This window comes from Megalobrama amblycephala, linkage group LG7 (assembly GCF_018812025.1).
Source record: "Megalobrama amblycephala isolate DHTTF-2021 linkage group LG7, ASM1881202v1, whole genome shotgun sequence".
Taxonomy (NCBI): domain Eukaryota; kingdom Metazoa; phylum Chordata; class Actinopteri; order Cypriniformes; family Xenocyprididae; genus Megalobrama; species Megalobrama amblycephala.
Genome location: NC_063050.1, coordinates 32,409,670 through 32,434,259, shown reverse-complemented (window position 1 = coordinate 32,434,259; position 24,590 = coordinate 32,409,670). Strand labels below are relative to the sequence as shown.

Here is a 24,590-nt window from a genome sequence, read left to right as displayed (position 1 = left end):
CAGGACAAATCTATATTTGCTATATTTGCTTTCTTGATAAGTAGAATTTACCTATATTACACAGATTGTCATTAATATTTAATACAGATTTTCTGTCAATAACCCTAGCAAGTGAAAACAGACAATTGTTATCAGAACTATTGTTTGCTGGTGTAACCTAATGTATTCAGGTTGTTTTAGTGCTATTAAATCATATTTTTGAAATGATGTTACCTCATGAATTACACTTTAGGTTATCAAAACTTTTTAAGTGCAATGTAAAAAAATGAGTCATTTTAATGAAAAAAACAAGTGTGTTCAGTTCCTGGAAAGCCAAATTTTGATGAACTTTAAGTCATCATGTGGCCATCTGTTACACCACCTGCATTATTATCAGTGCATTTTATAGTAGCAAACAGAATTGAATAGCTCACATATATAGGTTGGTAAATTAACATGATATAATTTAATGGCATAAACAGGTTGTGACTATAAAATATACAGGCATCATAATGTCATCTAATGCTCATAACATCCACATTATTTTATGTTCTGACAACCACAGCCTTCACTTTTTCACAGTGCAGTCAGACCAGATCATTCCAAAGATTGATTCCTGTCTTTATGCTGGAAAATGTCATCCTGTAATTGCAGCTGAATTTAAAGTTCAGGAAATTTCTGCACAGCGTTTATGCTACTTGATATCTTCTGGTGGAGTTCAGCGGGTTCAGAGTCTCAGAGGAGGCGACGAGAGGAACGCTGGTAACACTGACCTAGAAACATGTGCTTGTGAGCAGGTCTCACATGAGGGCTGAAACCAAATCCGTTTGTGGCTCGTAGGATAGACGAGGAATGCAGACCACAGGTTCGCATTAGAAAAACTTCTCATTTCGAAACCTATCTGAATCCCACTGGGTGAGAGTAACGTCTTCATTTATTACCCAGCGCAAACTGTAAGGACGTGGTTAAATTCGTTTCGTTGGCCGTGAGCTCGCTCCCTTTGCTCACATCACACTCTCGAAGAGAGACGGGCCCGCGCCTGGGAGCTGTCCCAGGCAACATGGTGCTGAAACCGCAGCGAGAGCGAGCATCCTCCGGCTTTACTGATAATCATCATATACAACTCGTGTTTGAACTGCGCAACGCTTTGGATTACCACGCAGGAGCCACTTCAGTATTTTGATTAAAAGGAAGGGCACTAGAAGTGACAAAACGACGGACTGTGGATGGCAAAAACATTTCCTCATCGTCGACAGCGAATCTGCTTCTTTTCAGGACTGATTTTCGAGAGACATGTCTGACATTACACGGGACAGTGATCGAAACTGCTTTGGGATTTCTGCAACAAGGGCTGGGTGTTTTAGGAGATAGGCTGCCTGTACTGACAAGACGTTGGGCATCTTATATATTTCAGAAGGCGACTTGTGCGGGATGCATTTGTAAACGGTCGGTCCTGAAACATGAGATGAACGTCAAGGACAATTCGCTGGCTAATTGGCAAGATTTGTGGCTGGATTCCGTTTTACGCAAGACACTTTGCGTTCACATTAACACAATTTCACGGTAGTCAGCAATTCGCATCGCTTTTGGTAGATGGCTAATGATCGTGGAAAATGTGAATTGTAGAACAGAAATTGATATTGCATGGCTGGTCCACTGTGTGTGTGTGTGTATGTGTGTGACTCCTAGTTGTTTAATTATTAGGAAAACCAAGGCTGCCATTTGTTTGGCTCTGATGACGAATATCCTGCATTTCTGTTTTCCTCCTTTGATGAATACATGCCACTACCTCAGAAGCTCTTTGTCAGAAGCTGTTCGCGGGAATCCCCGACATTTTCCCATTCAAATCGGTCTACATGTCCGCGGGTTCATGTAAAAATGTTCGAGTTTCTATGGATATAAGGCCATTTGTTGTAGGTAACAGCTCTAAAATCCCAGTAAACTGTTTTGTCAGGTAACCTAAAATGTGCTTTACGTGGTCACATCTTCATGAACTGGTTTTATCCAAGTAAAATAGCATTTCATTTGTCTGAATCAACATTAGGTTGCCAAGAGGTTTATTAAACAGTTTCTAAAGGTAACAACTGCACGTTACCACTTTTGACAGCTACTATTACATGTGCGTACAATCGTCATCTTCTCAGTGGAACACTAGCGCGAGGAATCGCTCTTTAGTGCAGCTCTCAGAATAACTGTTGAAAATAAACACATTCTCTATGTCCAAACGGTCACTTGGGGCGAGGGTGAGTAGAAAGCGGTGTTGCTCACGAGACTGAACAGGCTGCACAGGTGTTTCGTCCTCGTTGGAAACCAAACAGTAAGTTCTGTTATGTGACCTGCTGGAGTCCAGTAACAGATAGCCTTAGCTTTATAGGCCGTTTAAAAACATAGACCGCCTTTCCATTATTCATAAGACGGGCACATGTTGTTGGCTATCGGTGTCATTGTATGGTGTTGGGGATTGTTGAGTCGCAGACCGATGCTGCGCCGCCAGGGCAAGCAGAAAGGCCGCTGTTGCGTCTTGTTCAGTGACCTGAAGGTTTTCCTACTCAGGCCACCGGCACCGTCGGCATCTCCACCTGCCTTCACACCCATGAACGAACTAAACGCGGAGGGCAATGCGACGAGCAGCGCCACGGAGAGCCACTCTTTAGCCAACGGACATTATCAGCCGGTAACAGGTGAGGCTTTGGACACACGAGGGCCCGAAGACTGGACACATACCGCGGTGGATCCGCCGAGGACGCTGGACTGTTGCAGCTCATCTGAGGATTGCTCTAAGGAGAAGCTGGACGAGAGGTTATCTCTGAACAGCTGCACTGACAGTGGAGTCAGGACTCCGTTGTGTCGGATCTGTTTTCAGGGCCCAGAGCAGGTAGGGAGTCCACCTTGTGTATGCTGTTTCTAAGGCTGAATGTATGTTGACTGTTTATTGCACAGATTTGCTCAATATAATACTACACTGTGGGGGAAAAAAACTGCACCCACACTGTAATAGTCTAGGTGTTGCCTTAGTGGTGCAGAAATGACAACCTGCAGTGACAAGTTCCTTGCACTTTTTAGACTTTGGACTAATCCTTTAAGTAAAATTTATAGTATCCATATATATATATTCATGCAGTGAAATGGTCTGTGAAAGTGTTCTCAATATTATATTATAACAAAATCTTAATGCGATGCAATAATTGCTGTCATTCTACCTCAGTTTTCAGAGGTCCAGTACATTCACTTTCAAATAAAATTTTCCTGATAATTTACTCTGCCCCATGTCATCCAACGATACCAGACGAGGAATAAGGGTCTTATTTAGCGAAAAGATCGGTCATTTTTGAAAATAATACAACTGTATATGCTTTATAAACACAAATGATCACCGTGCACATGCTTCCGCTTTCCGTATTCTTCAGAAAGCTTACGCTGTATGTCCTACGCCTTCCCTATTCGGAAAAAAACGAAACTGGTGCCACGTTCGTTTCGTAAGTTGAATGTTTTCATCAAAAACCTTAATTTCTTTTTAACTGAAGAAAGAAAGACATGAACACCTTGGATGACATGGAGGAGAGTAAATTATCAGGAAAATTTTATTTGAAAGTGAGGTAATCCTTTAAGTCACACATAAAAATGTATGAATGTGAATGCATTACAACAAAATAGCAAACCAGTAGCATTTATTTTAAGAACAGATAGCAAAAGCACATTTTAAAGCAGAACATCCCATTAAAGATGTTTAAAATGAAAAATGCAAACTAATGCAAATACATTTGGACATTTTCTTGGTGGACACTTGGTGGAAAATAGATAGTTCACTAAAAATTGAAAATTCTGTTCTTGTTAATGTTCCAAACACATACGACTGTCTTTCTTCTGCAGAACACAAAAGAAGATATTTTGAAGAACTGCTTTTGTCCAAACAATAAAAGTCAGCGGGATCCACAACAACACTGGACCCCACTGACTTTCATTGAATAAATAAACACACACACACACACACACACACAAACACACATTTTCAAAATATATAGATTTTTTGAGTTCCAGAGAAGAACTGCATTACTTCATAGATACAAATCTGACCTTACATATACATGTAATCACCAAATATAGGTATAGGTAGTTCTGTGAAAAGGTCTAACATGAATTTTTTCCCAATACACTTGATATTTTTTCCTAATGTGTCTGCATACTGTATGTGAGATTCCATGTCATTGCTGCTGTTCTTGAAGTGATTTGTTCCCATAAATCTAACTGTTACTCTGCCTCAGTGGTTTTATGACAGTGGCATTTATCCACAGCTAAGGTGATTTGTTCTAATGGAATGCACCACATGACTGAAAGGTCAAGGGTTTGGACACAAAACATTGCTCAAAGATTGACAGCCATTAAGCAGAACATTATATGACTGGCACGGACACTTTTATATTGACCGGCTTGATTTTTGCCTTCCTTCCATTTGTGTGTTTTGAGTTTATATGCTGTGACATAGTTACGTACTTAAAGGGTTAGCTAACCCAAAAATAAAAATTGTGTCATTAATTACTCACACTCATGTCCATAACCCTCCCACACCCCACACCCATAAGACTTTCGTTCTTCTTCATAACACAGATGAAGATCTTTTTGATGACAGAATGCTGTCAGATTTCCTTCCATAGACTGCCTTTGTAACTCCCACTTTGACACTTCAAAAACTTCATAAAGAGATCGGAAAACTAATCCATATGAATCGAGTGGTTTAGTCCAAATTTTCTGAAGAGAATCGATCACTTGTTATGTTCCGAAAAGGAACGAAAGTCTTACAGGTGTGGAACGACATGAGGGTAAGTAATTAATGACACAATTTTCATTTTGGGGTGAACTAACCCTTTAATTACTCACCCACATGTCATTCCAAACTCATAAGAACAAACCTCTTCTGTAAGCGTAAACGTGCTGTGTAACACACGAGAATGAACCTCACTGCAAGCACATTCTTGAGCTTCTGTTTACCACAGCTGATGTGTGAGTTGATAAATGTTCATATGTGAATAAAAGCCTAAATTCAATCTGTTCATTATATAAAGCGATCAAGTCTCTTCAGAAAATTTGGACTGAAATTTGGACTTGACCACTCAGTTGACCCTTAGTTACTGTTGCTTTGTCCGACAAGCCATGGCGCTGTCACGCCACACAGAGTGAAAAATACATTGCGGAGCAAAGAGGACACTGACACGTCGACAGACAAGACAGAACAGGTTACTTATGATATTAAACAAAGCCCCAACTTTTAAATTGTGTAATTTTTTAAAGAAATTCGAACAATAAAAACCGTTTTGTGGCTCTTTGTTACACACAGAAGGGGACGGAGACACAGGTAAAACGTACATGATGTTCATTGATTTTCGGTTTGGATGTCTGGCATGGAAGTCATCAAGGAGACTGGGATCTAGAATATCAATTCTGGGGACCCATGACCGCTCTTCGGGACCGTATCCTTCCCAGTCGACCAGGTACTCCAGGTGTCCACCAAGATGCCGGGAGTCCAAGATGATGTTCACGGTGTAAGTCGTTCCTTCGTCCACGATGAGCGGAAGGGGGGGTTATTCGGCTTCGCCAGGCTCTGTGGAGGGAAGAACAGAGGGGTGGTGAGGTTTTAACATGGAAACGTGGAAAATTGGGTGAATTTTATACTCAGGAGGGAGCTGCAGGTGATAGGTGACAGGGTTGATCCTCCGAGTGATGGTGAAGGGGCCAATGAACCTAGGACTCAGCTTCCTACAGGGCAGGCGCATCCTGATGTCCCGGGTCGACAGCCAGACCTTCTGTCCTGGCTGGTAATCGGGTGCTTGGGAACACCGAAGGTCTGCTGTCGCCCTGCGCCTGCGTAGGCCCCGCTGGAGTTGGAGATGAGCTGAGTCCCAGACCCTCTCACTCTCCCAGAACCAGTAATCTACTGCAGGGATGTCCGATGGTTCCCCATCCCAGGGAAACAGTGGGGGTTGGAAACCGAGTACGCATTGGATACTGGTTCCAGGAGTCCTGGTGGCCGTGACAGAAGGTACGTAGGAAACGGCCAATCTCCTGAATCTTCCTCTCCGTCTGCCCGTTCGTCTGGGGATGGTAGCCAGAGGAAAGGCTCACACCTAGGAGCTTGTAGAAGGATTTCCATACTCTGGAGGTGAACTGTGTAACACGGTCAGATACAATATCTTCGGGCAGTCCATAATATCTGAACTCATGATTAAACATGAGCTCCGCTGTATCCATAGCTGTTGGTAATCCGGGCAAGGGAATTCGTTGACAGGACTTGGAGAATCGATCCACAACCACCAAAACGAAGGAGCAACCGTTGGAGACTGGAAGATCCGATATAAAGCCAACTCCTAGGTGTGACCATGGGCGGTTTGGAACGGGCAGAGGTTGGAGTTTCCCGGAGGGAAGATGTCGCGGGCTCTTGGAGACGGCACATTCCCGGCACCCCTGTATGTACCTTCTGACGTTGGATGCCATGTTGGGCCACCAGAAGCGCTGTTTAAGCAGCGAAAGGGTTTCATTGACCCCTGGGTGCCAATGCCCAGTGAAGTGTGTGTGGAGTGAATGAGGGAAGTGCACCGTGTCCGTTGGATGTATTGTAATCCCTGGGGGCAACCCGGCGGGGTGTCGGTGGAGGCACTCGGCTTGTGGAGCGTGTCAGCAGACCAAGTGATGGGGCTTACAAAGAGTTTCTCTGGAATGATCGGTTCAGGATCTTCAAGGTTTTCTTCAGGACTGTAGATATGTGACAGAGCATCTTCTTTTACATTCTTTGAACCAGGGAGGTAAGAGATGGTAAACTAGCTCATCTAGCTTGGCGGGGATTTAGTCTTTTGGCGTCACGTAAATACTCAAGGTTCTTATGGTCTGTCAGAACAGTGAATGGGTGTTTAGCTCCCTCAAGCCAGTGCCTCCACTCTTCCAGGGCAAGCTTGATGGCCAGAAGCTCCCAGTTCCCGATGTCGTAGTTGACCTCTGCCGGGTTGAGCTTGTGGGAGAAGAAGGCACATGGCTGGAGCTTACTTGGATTCCCCTGCTGCTGTGACAATACCGCTCCCACTCCAGTGGTTGAGGCGTCCACCTCAACGACGAATGAGAGGTTTGGATTGGGATGGGCCAGGAGTGGAGCGGTCGTCGATGTAGACCAGGACAAATTTATGCAGGAACTCCAGGAGCACCTCATGCATGAAGTCTTGGAACACGGAGGGGGCGTTGACTAGTCCATACGGCATGACGAGGTACTCGTAGTGGCCAGTAGGTGTCACAAAAGCTGTCTTCCACTCGTCCCCCTCACGTATTCTGATGAGATTGTAGGTGCTGCGGAGGTCCAACTTGGTGAACACAGTGGCACCGCGTAGTTGTTCCAACGCTGCTGGGACGAGAGGAAGTGGATACCTGAATTTAATGGTGATCTTGTTCAGGGCTCTGTAATCGATACAAGGCCGCAAGCCTCCGTCCTTCTTCGCCATGAAGAAAAAGCTTGAAGCAGCAGGGGAAGTAGACGGGCGGATGTAGCCTTGTGATAGTGCCTCGTTGATATACTCCTCCATGGCCTTCTCCTCAGGGATTGACAGTGAATAGATCTTTCCTCTGGGCACTGGCTCACCTGGGATGAGGTCGATGGCACAGTCCCATGGCCGATGAGGAGGCAGCTTGGAGGCTTTCTTCGGACAGAAGACATCGCTGAAGTGGAAATAACATGCAGGGATGTCCGTTGAACGTTTCTTTAGTGGACTTTCCACGGAAGTAGAACAGACTTGGATATCATCGGAGCTTGGATGACTTTAAAGTTACTTAGTTACTTACCAGTTACTGAGTGGATTTGGTATATTTTTGGCGTTGGATTGACTTTGAATTTAAGTTGGCGACAGGGCACCGGAGATGAAGTATCCAGCTGACCCAGAATCGAGGAGCGCAGTGACTGGAAGACATAGATCAGCAGCAGTAAGGGTTACAACAGTCGTGAGTGGTTTCATCTTATTCAAAGTAGGCATGATTACACTCACCATGGGTTGAACTGAACGAATGGGGCATTCAGAGATGTAATGCCCAGCACAGCCACAGTAGATGCAAAGATTCTGGGTCAGCTTCCTTTGTCACTCAAAAGATGTAAGACGTGAATTTTCGACTTGCATGGGTTCGTTGGCTGGTTCTGGATGGCTGACGGATTCTGGCTGACGGAGAACAGGTGGGAAAAGTGGTTGGCCCTGGTGCTCTTCGAGACACAGCTGCATACGAGTGGCGAATCTGATAGACAATTGGATGAATTTCTCGAGCCCCATGGAATCCTTGTATGCAACCGCACACATGGATCTAACCCCTGACGATAGGTTGTGATCAAAGCTTGTTCATTCCAACCACTTGCAGCAGCGAGAGTCCGAAACTGTAGAGCATAATCAGAAACAGACATAGCACCTTGTCTTAGTTGACATAATCTCTCACCGATCGTTGAGTCCCACGCTGGTTTCCCGAACACCTCCTTGAAGTGTGAAATGAATCTTGACAGGGACTGTACAACGGGACTTTTCAATGTCCAGAGCGGTTCCGCCCAGCGAAGCGCTTTTCCATCGAGTTGAGAGATTATGAAAGCCACCTTGGAATTATCGTTGGGATACAAGTGTGGTTGCATCTCCAGGACCAGCGAACACTGCAGGAGGAATCCGTTGCAGTCCAGAGAAGGGCGCCGTTTTGGCCATGGGACTGGCGGTCGCAACGGGTGAAGGAGATGCAGCGGTGAATGCGGAAGTGGTCGCTGGAGGTGCAGGAAATGCAGGAGTGCGAGTGCTGGTTTGCGTGCGACAAAGTGCATCAACCAGATCTTGAAACGGGTCCGGATGACTCATCTTGGTTGTTTGACGGTGTTGGTCCGGTCTTCTGTTACACACAGAACGGGACGGAGGCACAGGTAAAACCTATATGATGTTTATTGAACAACCAGAGAGCTATAGCAGAGTGCAGGTAAGTGAATGCAGATAAAGTTCTTAGCAGATGGCTATCAAGGCAGTGATACTTGTCTTGATCTTCTCTCCAGGATTCGTAGATGCGGGCAGGCGTGGAACAGATGACACATGGAGACAACTCACTGAAGACACAGAGAACATGAGGGATCTTGGAAGACAATGGAGACAGGTAAGTAGTCCTTACGGTAAGCATAACAGGAAGTATGTCTTAGACCGGACCTTTTATGCTGCGGTGGTGATGAGTGCTGATGAGTGTCAGGTGTTGCTGGTTAATACTCAGGAGAGGGAATGCGATGTGATTGGTTGAGTGAAGAGCCTGGCGTGTCTGTGACACTCTTTAATGTGCCGTGACAGATTGCTGTAGCGCTTCAGCTCAAGAGGCTCGTGAACCGATCATCTCTTCCTACTAGTTAATTTATAGCATCAAATAAACATGAATGAACATGAAAAGGAATGTTGTTTCAAACACGGAAAAACGTCAGTACACACCATTTTTCAAGTTCAAGTCCACCGAGGTTAATCTTCTAACTCATGACTGCTTTGTCGGACAAAATGGATTTGGCGTTATGATTGGTTAGCTCGCTTGTCAATCAAACTCCCGGCGAAGGGTCAATTCACATGGATTATTTTTACAATCTCTTTATGAACTTTTTTTTTACTTTTTGAAGTGTCAAAGTGTCAGTTGCGTAGCTGTCTGGAGGGACAGAAAGCTCTAAGATTTCATTAAAAAGATCTTCATTTGTGTTCCAAAGATAAACAAGCCTTACGGGTTTGGAACGACATGAGGGTGAGTAATAAATGAAACAATTTTCATTTTTGGGTGAACTATCCTTTTAATATTAACAAGTATATCACTCTGTCCTCTTCACAGGCTGATTTAGCCTATAAACACGTGTTATTTTTTTTGTTCTTTCTCTTCCCCCTTTTTATCATTCTCTCTTTCAGTTGTTTCGTGTCTTTTTTCTTTTTCACTTTCACCACATCTCTTTCTCTTTCCTCTTTCCATTAATGTGGGCTGTGGCAGAGTTGTGTGGCTGCGGGCTGATGGATGGGCCTGTGAGTGTAATGAGAGCTGTGTAGAGAGCAGATGGGACTGAGGAGATTCTCTCCGCTCTGACTGAGCTGTGTATATGTCTCCAATCCAGACACACACTCCCTCTCTTTCTCGCTTTCCTCTCTACTGTATGCTTTGACTTTCTCCAGCTGTCTCTCACTTTTTTCGATCTGTCCCATTTACTTTCAGAACCCCAAGTAGTAGATAAGGAAGGTCTCCTGTTCCCCTAAAGCCAACAGGGAGGCAAGAAGGGTCCTTCATTTGTGTACACAGAACATGTAGGAACAATTACATGTTTGAGAAAAGAAATAATAGTTTTCTGTTTCTCCTCTGTCCTCTTGCTCTCTCCCACCCACAAAACCACTGAGGAAAAAAATGCCCTGGACCCCTTAAGGTCTTTTTTTTAATCAGTTTGAAAACAAGAAATGCAGATCCTGGAGTAGCAAAGCTCTTTTTCACACCCTGTTGTGAGGATCCACTTATGTGGACATCATATGTGGACATCATTTCACCTTCATCAGAGAGAATAATTGGGTAACCATGTTATTGCATATGACATAGATAGATTTTAAATCATTTTAGTGTAGCATTATTAAAGTTCCCCTGAAATCAAAATGTACTTTTTTTTTTTTTTTTTTTTTTTTTTTTTTAAGCTTTTAGTATGAATATGTTAACCTTCAGGTTATGAATAACTGCAAATGTCAAAATTCACATTTAGGAGATAAGCATTCAAAACTTACAGTCTCTTACTTCCGCTACAATGGATCATGGATTTTCATGACATCACCACAGACTTCAGCTTCTCATCAGATCTTCTGTCCAATCAAATGCTCTCTAGAATCTAAAGTCCCGCCCCCTACATTATAAATAGATGCTGAAGCTGTGGCTGAAATAGGTCATTTGTTCACACTTACTATTTTCTGCATGATGGTTTTGCACATAGTGCACCATATAGGAGATTAGGAATGATTAAGTGTAAATATCCTTTCCATTGAAGCGAATGAAGTCTGGTTTCACATTAGTGTCATCCAAACTGCAGCACACAGTCTGCTCCGGTCCAGAGACATGATAGCACAAAGTGGATTATATCTGCAAGTCGGTGAAGACCACGGACCCATTTGAATTCTGCACAGAATGCTGTATTTTAAAGTGAAATGGAGGAGATTAGGAGGAGAAACTGTTAGAGATTAGAAGGAAACTGAGGTTTTACCTAGCTCAACGGCTCTGGCCGAGCTATTGAAATGCTATTGGCTAGGGAGGAGCTGTTCGATATATCCCACCCTGTCTTACTGTGTCAGTTGAAATTACGTCAACACATTGAATAATGCAGTGTTCCAAGGCACTTCAGTGGATCTTTAAATTGTATGAATTGGGCGTGTGGTTTCTTTGGCTTATACTTAGTTTAATCTTTATTCTAATATCAAGGCCTGCTTGTTTGAGTTTCATGCACCATTTCCTTATTATAGGAGGTGCAATGCAATGGATTTTCAACAAATAATTTGTCTGTCCACACTGAACACAGACCTTCCACCTGGGAAGTTCATAATTATGATGTCGTGTGCATTCAGATAATTTTGGTCAGAGCAATCACAACAAAAAAATATAGCATTAGTATTAATGTTTTAATAAGAATTTTGAACTACTACAAAATAATTAAAGCATTTACATTAGTTAATGACGGTTCTGTAAACTGAATAAATGTTAAATCTGAATTACAAAACTAACACTGAAACTCAGGGCTAAATATTAGTTTCCCCACTTGTAATTATGACTTTGTGGCAGTGTTCATGTGCATTCATCTTGTAAAATACATGACTTGAATGCACCTGTATTAACAGCCAATGAGAACACATTGTATGTTTAATATCTAGTTATGAGTAGGAATTCATAGTGAGCAAGGCTACTAAGTGAGATGTTTCAGAAATAGAAATTGAGAAATTGAAAAAATGTCCTGTAAAATGTGAAAATGCAATAAAGGGAAATGTGCAATTTCTGCACCATTTCTGCACTACCAAACAGAATTGCAAAAATAGTGAGTGCAACATTGCCTGAACATTCCCTTTGTGTTTGGCCAAACATGGTAATCCCACTAATATTAACATTGACCAAAATTATACAAGTATTTATTATCCTGTTTACTAAATCGAAGGGATCAAACAAGTATTTATAGAATAATACATGTGGTGTGGAGGGGGTGGTCAGGTGAGAAATAATTTTTTTTCATCATAACCAAACTCTTCTAAATGTTCTCAAGTTCTTTTCTACTTTGTTCATTTGCTCTTTCTCTCTCTCTTGCAAAATTACTGTTGGTGCTGTAGAATGCTGACAATGTAAAATCCCTGTGTGAGCTGCATTTAAGGGATCGTTAACCCAAAAAGTAAAATTCTGTCATCATTTACTTACCCTCTGTCATCATTTACTCATGTTGTTCCAAACCTGTATACATTTCGTTCTTTTGCTGAACATAAAGTTAGATATTTTGAAGAATATGGGGAACTGAACAGTTCTGGGGCACCATTGACTTCCATAGTATTTTTTCTCCCCCTACTATGGAAGTCAATGGTGCCCCAAAACAGCCTGGTTACAAACTTTCTTCAAAATATCTTCCTTTATGTTCAGCAGAAGAAAGAAACGCCTACAGGTTTGGAACAATTTAAATAATGACAGAATTTTCATTTTTGGGTGAACTATCCCTTTAATATGTCATTCATATGAAACATGGAAACATGAAACATCTAATTTACAGTGTTTGTGAAAGTGATGTTATTATGCCATCATGTAAATAGCTCTAAATAGAAATATTTCTCAATTTCTCAATGAATATTTCAATTGAAAATAGCTGAAAATAGCATGACTCAAATACATTTTAAAGAACTGAATGCACAAGCAACAGTAAATGCAGAACAATCTGAAATGACTCTCAGTCATGCTGCGTCTTAGTCACCTCATTAAGTCTGTATACCAGAATAAAGCCATTATGTTACCTGCAGCAGCTAGGGTGGTCTGGGACTTTTCTAAGCTGGCCATTCAATCCAGTCAACCACCAATGAATAAAATAAAATGAATAAAATCATATGCCCTTGTACTTGGAATATATATCAGTTTAAGCCACAGTGGTCTTTAAAATGTAAAACATCTTTTTAAGACATTCAAAATATAGTGAAAATCAATATCTCTATATATCAACTATATACAGATCTTCAGCATAAATCCTTATTTTTTCGGTGTAAATGCATTGAAGTAATTCAGTCATCCTTGTCGATAAGCAATGATGATTTTCATTTTGATTAGGGTAGACTCAGTACAGTTTTTCCCTTATACTAAATAATGACCAGAATAAACATGGGATTTTTTCTTATGAGATGCCTTCATATGATACACATGCTTTGGATTTTCATAGAGAGAGGATGCTGATATAAACGTACACACGGATGATGACAGTTCAAGCTTGCATGAGAAATATTTACTCTTTTACAAGTGTACTCCCTCCCACCTGTACTCATTTACTCTACATAATAATGGCAATACACATGATTATGAGATGTGCCCCTTGAGTAGCTGTGATGCCTGATTAGTGGATTAATCTTGTATTATGTTTCCTTTTTTGCAGGGTCCGCACACCTTTAAGTAATATTACACCTGCATCATTGTTGTTGATCATGTGGATTGCTTTTTATGTGAATCGGCTGTAGGTAATCACAACTGTACAGTAACAACAGTTCGATAAACAAGAAGTTAATTATTGAGTGAGTTATCATTTACATAGAATATTGCCAGTTACTGTGTATATTTACAAACCCGATTCCAAAAAAGTTGGGACACTGTACAAATTGTGAATAAAAAAGGAATGCAATAATTTACAAATCTCATAAACTTATATTTTATTCACAATAGAATATAGATAACATATCAAATGTTTAAAGTGAGACATTTTGAAATGTCATGCCAAATATTGGCTCTTTTTGGATTTCATGAGAGCTACACATTCCAAAAAAGTTGGGACAGGTAGCAATAAGAGGCCGGAAAAGTTAAATGTACATATAAGGAACAGCTGGAGGACCAATTTGCAACTTATTAGGTCAATTGGCAACATGATTGGGTATAACAAGAGCCTCTCAGAGTGGCAGTGTCTCTCAGAAGTCAAGATGGCCAGAGGATCACCAATTCCCCCAATGCTGTGGCGAAAAATAGTGGAGCAATATCAGAAAGGAGTTTCTCAGAGAAAAATTGCAAGGAGTTTGAAGTTATCATCATCTACAGTGCATAATATCATCCAAAGATTCAAAGAATCTGGAACCATCTCTGTGCGTAAGAGTCAAGGCAGGAAAATCACAACATGGGCTCAGGAATACTTCCAGAAAACATTGTCGGTGAACACAATACACCGTGCCATTCGCCGTTGCCGGTTAAAACTCTTTAGGTCAAAAAAGAAGCCATATCTAAACATGATCCAGAAGCGCAGGCGTTTTCTCTGGGCCAAGGCTCATTTAAAATGGACTGTGGCAAAGTGGAAAACTGTTCTGTGGTCAGACGAATCAAAATTTGAAGTTCTTTTTGGAAAACTGGGATGCCATGTCATCCGGACTAAAGAGGACAAGGACAACCCAAGTTGTTATCAGCACTCAGTTCAGAAGCCTGCATCTCTGATGGTATGGGGTTGCATGAGTGCGTGTGGCATAGGCAGCTTACACATCTGGAAAGGCACCATCAATGCTGAAAGGTATATCCAAGTTCTAGAACAACATATGCTCCCATCCAGACGTCCTCTCTTTCAGGGAAGTCCTTGCATTTTCCAACATGACAATGCCAGACCACATACTACATCAATTACAACATCATGGCTGCGTAGAAGAAGGATCTGGGTACTGAAATGGCCAGACTGCAGTCCAGATCTTTCACCCATAGAAAACATTTGGTGCATCATAAAGAGGAAGATGCAACAAAGAAGACCTAAGACAATTGAACAACTAGAAGCCTGTATTAGACAATTTTCACAATTTGTACAGTGTCCCAACTTTTTTGGAATCGGGTTTGTATATGAAGTCCCACATGTTGGGTGGGGGGTGGAACGGAAGCAAGATATTATGGTCACAAATTTAACAAATGAATTAATTAATAAATCATGGCCACAAATGTATAATTTGTGGGAATTAATTCTTTATTTGTGACCACAATATCCATTTTTTTCCACATGTCATGTGAGGGCTTTGTATATTTATGTTCTTCAGTGAAAATTCCAAAGCCACAGCAGAATTAGCATGTATCAGTGTTTTTGAATGACTTGGTTGAGTGAATGGTTCAATGACTCACTCTTAAAAACAGCCACTTGATTCATTCCTGAATGAATCTGTGTGTTTGAATGAATCTATTGAGTCACTTAGTAAGTCCCACTGCTGTTGGACTGTTTACCAGCACTCTTGAAATGCCACTCAGCCAATTAAATTCGACAACTGGTGCTAACTGGTTGTATGTTGGTAGGCTACACAACATACAGTTTAGAGAAGATTTATAAATAGCTCTAGTACTTTTCTAGTACTGTATTCATTATGTTTTGTATTGAATAAAATATTATTCATAGTTTGTGTTGGTCCTTACAAAAAAAAAAAAAAAAAAAAAAAAAATCATTACAAAATGATAGGATTTATGCTAATGTTGTCCAAAACCTTACTTTGCCTTGGGCATTTCAAAACCTTTGGGGGACATTGTAATACAGAAGGCAAGTTTGTATTATATGCATGCAATAGGTTGTTTTGTATTTTTTAGTCCCAGTCCATCCTTGACTCCTCCACTTTTACCATCTACCAACACTGCGTCCTTTTCTAGCAGTGTGTGTGTTTCACAGAGGATGATCTTGGCTAAAATGAATCAATTAAAATTTGCATTGCAATATGCTTTTAGAAAGAACATTCAACGCAGTACAGTGCTAAAGCAAGAAAACAGCATTTCTCTCTCACTGTCTCAAACACTCTCTCACCACCCTTCAAGTATGCTAATGACATGAAATACGATTTATTTTATCGCCGCTCAGGGCTGTTTACAAGGATTCTCTCTTTCATTTCTCTTCTTCTCACACTAGCCTAGGCTTACTGTCTCTTTTACTGTTTCTTTCCTTAATTTTTGTCCCTTCGTGCCTCTTTAACTCACAAACTCATGTATAGGTAGTGCCTCGCTCTCATTATAAAACACGGTTCTTACTCGTGCTTGGTTCTTACAGAGGGCTCGTTCCTTTCTGCTCCCATGAATCGGCTGCTATGTAACGCTGACCTAACATCCAGCGCAATAAATTGAGGCTGCGCTCACCGCCGAGGGCTGTTAGGGGTTATGTATAAAGGATCAGTCATTCAGATTGTATTGATAGTTCTGCTTTAATACCACAATTAGATAAAGTGGCCTCTTCTCCCACTCTAACAAGCTGCTCTCTGATCTCCCATCACACATCTCTGCTGCACAACGTATCATTACAACCCCAAACCATCAGTGATTATGGATAATTAGTGCAGAGCAAATCAAGTGAATCTGAATTTACTCGACAAATGGACATACATTCACTTCCAAAATGTCCCTGTCCTCAGATTAGACTCATAATAATGCATGTCAAATGAAATCAGAGGGACTTTGCTCAGGGAATTATCTGCATTCAGTTTTTAATGTTCTGCAGTATGGATATTTGATCACTGATGAATCAGTCGAGTGAATCTGAATAGCTGTGTCCGCATTTGATACAGGTTTCATAACTGTGGAACTAAACTGCATCAAAGACACAGATTTTCCCAAAGCTAATGTAATCTGTTTAGAGCAGAAACTAGTGCTGAGATTAAGGCCTATCATGGTAATCCTGTTAATTGAAGTTTGTACATGACGGATGAAATGACACACATTCATACACAGTGTTTGTCAACCTGGAAACTCTAATCCTCTCAAAGAGAGAGGAAGTGACAGAGAAGGCAATAAATGGCCCTGACACACAGAATACGCAGTACACATATGAACACAGTGTCACTTTAAGTCTCTTAAACCCAAATCCAGTTGTTTTCCATTCTAAAACCTTCAGCTGTGTTTTATGAATGAATATGAATTTATGTACTTACAACTTAAAGGTGTCTCTTTTTTTCATGTTAAATGCACTACTGTTTAAGAGTTACAAAAACTCTATTTCAAATAAATGCTGTTCTTTTCAACTTACTTAAATTACAACTTTACTTACTACTCATCAAAGAATCCTGAAAAAATGTATCACTGGTTCCACAAAATATTAAACAGCACAACTGTTTTCCACACTGATAATACATGTGGAATCATCTTTCCTGAGCACCAAATCAGCATATTACAATGATTCCTGAAGTGACACTAAAGACTGGAGTAATGGCTGCTGAAAATATATTAAAATAGAAAATAGCTAAATTTTACTAATATTTCACAATGTTACTGTTTTATGTTACGCTCAAATAAATACAGTCTTCTTGAGAATTACATTAAAAAATCTTGGTAAAAAACTGACCCCAAACCCCAAACTTTTGAACATTAGTGTAAATCTGGTTGGCATTTTATCTTAGCAAAGTTTTGGCCATGATGATTTTGTTTGATTTCCTTTTTTTAAGAAAAATGAAATACATATATTTTGTGGTAATAACATTCTACAAATGCTGTCAATTGAACTTGGAATATTTAAATAGAATCTATGAATAGCTATACAGAGATGTAAAGATGCATATACTGTTGGGGCAGTGGTGCAGGCGCTCGTGACGTATAAGAAGCTGTTGTGCTCATGGGGAGCCGGATCAAGTCTGATCTGGGTCATGTCCCGAACCCATTCCCTTCTCTTCCCCCGCTTTTCTCTCAACTCTCCACTGTCCTATATAATAAAGGCAAAAAAAAAGGCAGTAATTAAAAAAATACACATCATCACTGTTGGGAGGAAATCTCATATCTCCAAAAACGCTACTTTTTTTCGGAAAATGGAAAAATACTGTATTTTTTAAGTAATTAAACAACATGTTGTCAAAGCTGATATTGTGGCTTTATATATGGTCAGACGCTCATGCATATGACATTATATTATTAACATTTTACCAAAACCAAGCTCAAATGGAGTTAAAAGGTTTTTGACCAGCGAATTTTGGAGAATACAGGACATGTGTTTTGTCTGTCATTAGAACATCTGCATCTGAGGCAGTAAGTGCATCGCATTAGTTTACATCAAACAGGTTATAAAGTTTACTGTAGCTATGTAAGTGCTCAGTTTTTCTGTAATTTGGCCAAAAATCTCATGTTATTAAAAAGGAAGTGCTACGCACAGGCCATTTAAAGGTGCAATATGCAAAATTTTCTGTCCCCTAGAGGTCACTAGAGGCCTATTCAAAACAAAGGCGTAACTTGATGACGCCAAGTTTGAGCCAGTGGTTCACAGCCGGTGGAAATAATCGGGATAGGACTCGGGAAGAAATCATGTTCATGCATGCAATTATTAACGTTACTGTAGTATGAAGCAGAGCAGGATCGAGTGTTGTGGGAGTTGAACAAGGCCGCTGGAGCGATTGCACAACACGCTGCGAGCAGCGGAACTTTTATTATGCCACAGTCGCCGGCGCTGTTTCCGCTTTTCCGGTCATGAGTATGAGGTAACACAGCTCCATTTATCATATTAGATACATTTGAGTGTGTTGAAAATGATGTTATAACGTTACTCTGTGCGTTCACTCGGCAGCTGCTGCGAGACACTGTTGCACACTGCAGTAAGATAGATCGATTTTAGAATATCATATTAAATGCTGGATGGCTTGTGTTGATAAATGGCATGCAATTAATTTTAAAATGTACTGTATGATGGAGAAAATGCTGTATTACTGTTACTAAAAATAAAGCTGCATCTGATTATGATATGTTAGCTACTTCACAAAATAGTGTTTTTCTCTGAGGCATGGTAAAACATGGTACTCTTGAAAAAAAAACCTAGATTTAAACAATAAGACTAAACGTGTTGAGCTATATAACAACAATTAGTTTTCTGTCTATAAATGTAACCAAACAGTTGTTCCCTTGTCTATTAAAACATGTAATATATTAAAGCATCTTTGGTGATTTCATGGTTTCTACAAAATAAAACCGGAAACCGAGGGTAACGCGGGTATGACGCAATTGACAGGCGACTCCTTACACGTCCCGGAGCCTTGGTTAAAATTGCAATTTTCTCACAATTTACAAATAGTTGGAAACATTTGGGATATTGTAAGTACTCAAGTGAAAAAAATATATAACACTGGCCTAGTGGTTTTTGGATATTTTACTGCAAAATTCTTACATATTGCACCTTTAATGCACTTAATAGCAAATTTTGTGATTAGTATATTTTATCATCAGATGTTTATAGTCACAAATGGTAATCCTTTCATAGAATGACACATACACCCACACACATAAGTTCAGCAACAACATCAGTATTATAACAGACATTAGTATGTAGTCTGAAGACCATTGTACCCTTGATAAATGTACTTTGGATACATATGACAGATCCCTAATCTTTAGATTCCTGTCATATGTGAACCCATATGTGCTTCAGTAACGTAACTCTTCTTCGTGAAGGTAGACAGCTGTACTGTGCGTGTGAGATATCACCCTTGAATCATTACAGGCCTGTATGTTTAATTTGTAAGCAGCTTCAAAACACACAAGGATCTGAATGACAGTAGCAGCAATAGCAGAGAACAGAGGCTGTCACGGATAGAAACATATTATAGAAGTTGGGGTTTAAATGTTCACACATTGCCAATGTGTCAGAGATAGTGTGGGCTGACAGAGAGGAGCATAAGTGTAACCTTGAGAGGATGTGGAATGAGGATGTTTTGGATGTTATTCTTGAATCTTGTTGATTTTATTCAATTTTTTTTTTCTTAGGGGGGGTTGGTGAGGACATGGTACATTGAGTTAAAAGGTGGGGGTTTGTCTCTAGTTCTGCTTTCTGAAAAAGTGACACTCTTTCTTGTCAAATTATACCTGGATCATTTGCCCCATTGAATTACAGAAGAGCAGGGAAGTGAGGTGTGAGTGAATGTGTGAGCATGTTAGGGCACGCATGTGTGTGTTATGAGCCATTATGTGCATGTACAAGAGATTGTCACAATTTGAATTTGCATCAGTTGTCAGAGGAAGTATAAATCAAGTACATTATGCAAAAATAATAAATTACATCCCTGAACCAGTGAATCAGGACTGGTGTGTTGCAGTTTTAAAGGGATAGTTCACCCAAAAAATGAAAATTATCCAATGATTTATTCACCCTCAAGCCATCCTAGGTATATATGAATAGTTATATATCTTCATTCAGACGAACACAATCTGAGATATATTTAAAAATATCCTTAGTCCTCCAAGGTTTATAATGGTTATGAATAGGGGTAATCCATACGACTCCAGGGAGTTAAAAAAGACCTTCTGAAACAAAACGATGTGTTTTGTAATAAAAATATTCATATTTAAAACTTTATAAGTTCAAATAACTAGCTTCCGGCAGATGACCGTACACAGAATGCGCAAGTTGATTTTCGCCAAATGAGTAATCCTATGACGCGATGTATGACGCAGGATGTAGGAGTGGTCAACATTTACGTCTGTTATGGGTCGCAGAATTAGGCATGGCAAAATGGCTCGATAGCACCACCTATAAATTCTGTGACGGCCTGACAAAGTCTGATGTTTCACCATGAAGAAGGAAGTTGTCGTAACTCGGGCATACAATGTCCGATCTGCCCCAAACTTCACATGTTTTATTAGAGTCCTGACCCGAAGACATCTACATGACAATATTCAGTTACAGTCATAGCGCCACCTGCGGGCAACAAGAAAATAACATGTTTTCTTTCTCTATCCCCATTTTATTTAAAATTACAGTTCTATAATAGATGGCCAATTTTTGGTTGTTGTTCTCAAACATAATTGACATAAAGTCATGTTTATGTCTTGTGGTGTTTAGTTTTTCATGTTAACACATTAGTTAAATGTTGTGTTAAAACTGATCAATAATTCATCTGAAGATGTTTGTTCCTTTGCAAGTTTTCTGGCCTCCGCAAGAAATTTGTTGAAGAACCCAGGTGTATAAGGTCATATCAGTATGTCTGCAGACCTCTTTATAAAAACCAGACTGTTTCCCAGTGTAGACTTGGTCCAGACTATTCAAGGATGGTGTAAATGTAAAGAGGACCTGAACAAAACATTTGTGTCTTTGTGTTCTCCCATTTAAAGTTGACCTTTATCAATGTGCATTTTAAAGTATAAATTAGGTTACGTAACCTTTTCCATTTAGTCACAGAAACAAAAGGGGAAAAGTTTCCTTTCAGAGCTCGGAAAACTTTCATATAAACATATAAACCATTCTTTGACAACAACTATTAAATATATGAAGTTTTTTTCTCCTTTTTTAAAAAGTTTATAAACCTATATACAGTGTATTAAAAAAATCAATGAACTTTACTATTAAAGGGATAGTTCACCCAAAAATGAAAATTATCCCATGATTTACTCACCCTCAAGCCATCATAGGTGTATATGACTATCTTCTTTCAAAAAGAACACATTCGGAGATATATTTAAAAATATCCAGCGAAAACTCAAGATCGTTGATATTTATCATCGCTAAGGTCTTAAGATTAGACTGATAACATATGATGTTGTTCTGATTAAATCTCTATGAGGAGTTAATCACAGTGTAAAACTCTTCTTGTCATTCTTCTTCGAATGTTCAGGTGTAATCATCAATTTCTCTTTTGTTGAATATGACACAACAAAAGTTGTTGAAGGTTTGTCCACAGCTGAATAAATTGTGTAAATGCATTTGTTTGGATAAAGATGCAATCAAATATGTGGGTTTAAATGTGTTTGAGCAAAATAGCATATCTGAACCATGGCCAGAAATGTATTAAACACACTCACTCCGTTCTGGATTTGGACCACAGATTGGTAATTGATGACCTCAGCGCTCTGTTGAACTCACCGCGGGTTTTCTGATGTATCGAGCAGTGCCGCAATTTCATCAGAATCAATCAGTGTGCAATAAAACATGAGTGAAGGGCCATATTTCGCCTGTGGTCACCCAGTTGAAAATTTCTGCCTTATACAATGATATAATGAAATGTAGTTTTATTTTAAAGGTGCTGTTACCCAGGTCAGACCTGTTCATTTCCCAAGTTGAAAGGAAAAGTTCTGCTGTTCATTTCAGGACTTGTCTTCATAATAAACTGTTTATTGTTCAATGTTAACTGTGAAAACATCCTTGCAAGTAAAAAACTGGGCATTATGAAACCCAATCTAAGAACTGCACTACGTTAATGCTTTATTAGGGCACGAGCACCGATGGTGTGAGGATCCTATTGTAATTGCTCTGTCAATTATTCTTCTTCTCCGAAATGAATCACATTTTTGAGGGCCTAAACATGTTTGAAAACTCATGAAACTTTGCACATGCATCAGAAGTGGTGAAGATTTACGTCTGATATGGGTTTCAGAATTAGGTGTGCCAAAATGGCTCGATAGCGCCACCTACAATTAAGCGCCCTTTAGGTTTCACGTACAAGTATGAAATTCGGTACATACATCTAACAGCCCAATACCTACAAAAAAGCCCCTGAAGCAAAATCTGTAAAACCCAACAGGAAGTGAGATATTTTCTCTGCAAAATTCTTACAGTTTTTGTCATTTCCAGACATTGTACTTTAACAAACTCCTCCTAGAGCTTTAATCCTTTAGATTAGACTGACCATCATATTTGGTCAGTCTAATCTAAAGGCCTTTGTGATGTTAAATTGTGAAGATCTAGAGTTTTCGCTGAAGGGCGTGTTTTATTAGAGACTTGGTCCGAAGACATCTACATGACAATATTCAGTTACAGTCATAGTGCCACCTGCGGGCAACAGGAAATGACTTTTTTTACACTGTGATTAATTCCTCGTAGAGATTTAACCAGAACCACATCATACATGGTCAGTCTAATCTTAAGGCCTTAGTTATGTTAAATTGCAAAGATCTTGAGTTTTCACTAAAGGGTGTCCGTGGCGGCCTGACAAAGTCTAATGTTTCGCCATGAAACAGGGAAGCTGTTGTAACTCAGGCATACAATGTCCGATCTGCCCCAAACTTCACATGTGTGATTAGAGTCCTGACCTAAAGACATCTACTTGACAATATTCAGTTAGTCATAGCGCCATCTGCTGGCAACAGGAAATGGCATGCTTTACATTGTAATTCACTCCCAGAAACACATTTCAATATGCCACAAAGTACCAAACATACTAGAAACACGTTAAATCATGTAACACTTGGCTAAGTGCTAATGTATGTGAATAACGCCACGAAACAGGAAGTTGTTGTAACTCAGACATACAATGTCTGATCTGCTCCAAACTTCACATTGGACAATAGTCCTGGCCTAAAGACATCTACATGACAATATTCAGTTACAGTCACCAGGCAGCAGGAAGTGGGGCACTTTGAAATGACTGCCATAATTCTCCTCTATTTATGTGTTTACTCGCTTACATGCATGTTGCCCAATATTCACTGTTTTTCTAAGGCCAACGGGTGGCGATAAGCCCAGGTGCGACGTCCCTTTCGTCGCTGCTTGCAGCTTTAATTATGATTGGTTTTATTATAGGGAAAAAAGAACTGTTGCTCAGCAATGACATACAGTATACATTTTTGAAAAACTGGAAATATGCTGTATGGAGCCCTGCACATGACATGCCAATAAATAAATAAATAAAATAAAATAAAGATATCTGCCAACAAATTAAGATTTCTTTCCCATGACTTAAGTTGTACCATCGTATTAGGTAAATCATGGCTCTGATGAATTTGTTCCCTTATTTTAGTTAATCCATAGTCACAATATCTATTTTTGTATCCACAATATCTAATATCATGTCTGGAGCTCCATAACGTTGCCCCAGCTATCGTTGCATTTTTCAGGTAAAATGTCCAATGTGGAGTTACAAGCGAGTTTTGTTTTCTAGAAAATGCAGACAATATCTCCAAATAATGTTTAAACAACTTTTAAACCAACAAACCCACAAAGATCCCTACCTGGATTTTAAATAATTATTTTTTGTTTAATCACTTACAGGACATTCAAGGTATATTCTATCAGTTTACTGTATGTGTTCATGGGAGTTGAACTCATGACCTTAAAAAAAATGCTTGATTCAAATTGTGAATTCATTATACTCAAAAAGCAATCAAAGAGCACTTCTTGTATAATCACTGAAACTGACAATCATTTCAGTGAGCTCATGGGTTCTGCATTCTCACAAAAACATCTTTACAATCAAAGAAGCTCAGTGCAGTGAATATTTGCATCTATAATTTGTTGTGTATAATGACCAGTGTTGAGGAAAGTTACATTCAAAAGTAATGCATTACAGTATTGCATTACTCCTTAAAAAGTAACTAATTGCATTACTTTGCATTACTTTTTCACATATGGGCTGGGCTTGCTTGTTTTTAATAACTACATTTATGGGGTTGTTGAATGCTCAAATCTGATTTGTTGACCAACATTCTAAGGTGTGCAATTATTTTCAGGGAAACGCACGGCTAAAGTA

General features: G+C 39.9%; 1 protein-coding gene across 2 annotated transcripts in view; it reads left to right on the top strand.

Annotated features, from left to right (window-relative positions):
* The first annotated feature begins 747 nt into the window (after nucleotides 1-747).
* The window catches only part of marchf4l (membrane-associated ring finger (C3HC4) 4, like), a 52,240-nt gene continuing 28,397 nt past the window's right edge, over nucleotides 748-24,590 (top strand). The window contains exons 1-2 of one of the 2 annotated variants that reach the window (XM_048197106.1): nucleotides 754-2,296; nucleotides 2,533-2,854. In XM_048197106.1, coding sequence (XP_048053063.1) covers nucleotides 2,573-2,854 — 282 coding nt within the window. In that variant the 5' untranslated portion in view covers nucleotides 754-2,296; nucleotides 2,533-2,572. Of the gene's footprint in view, nucleotides 2,855-24,590 lie in introns of both variants that reach the window. The other variant, XM_048197104.1, reaches the window with a different exon arrangement.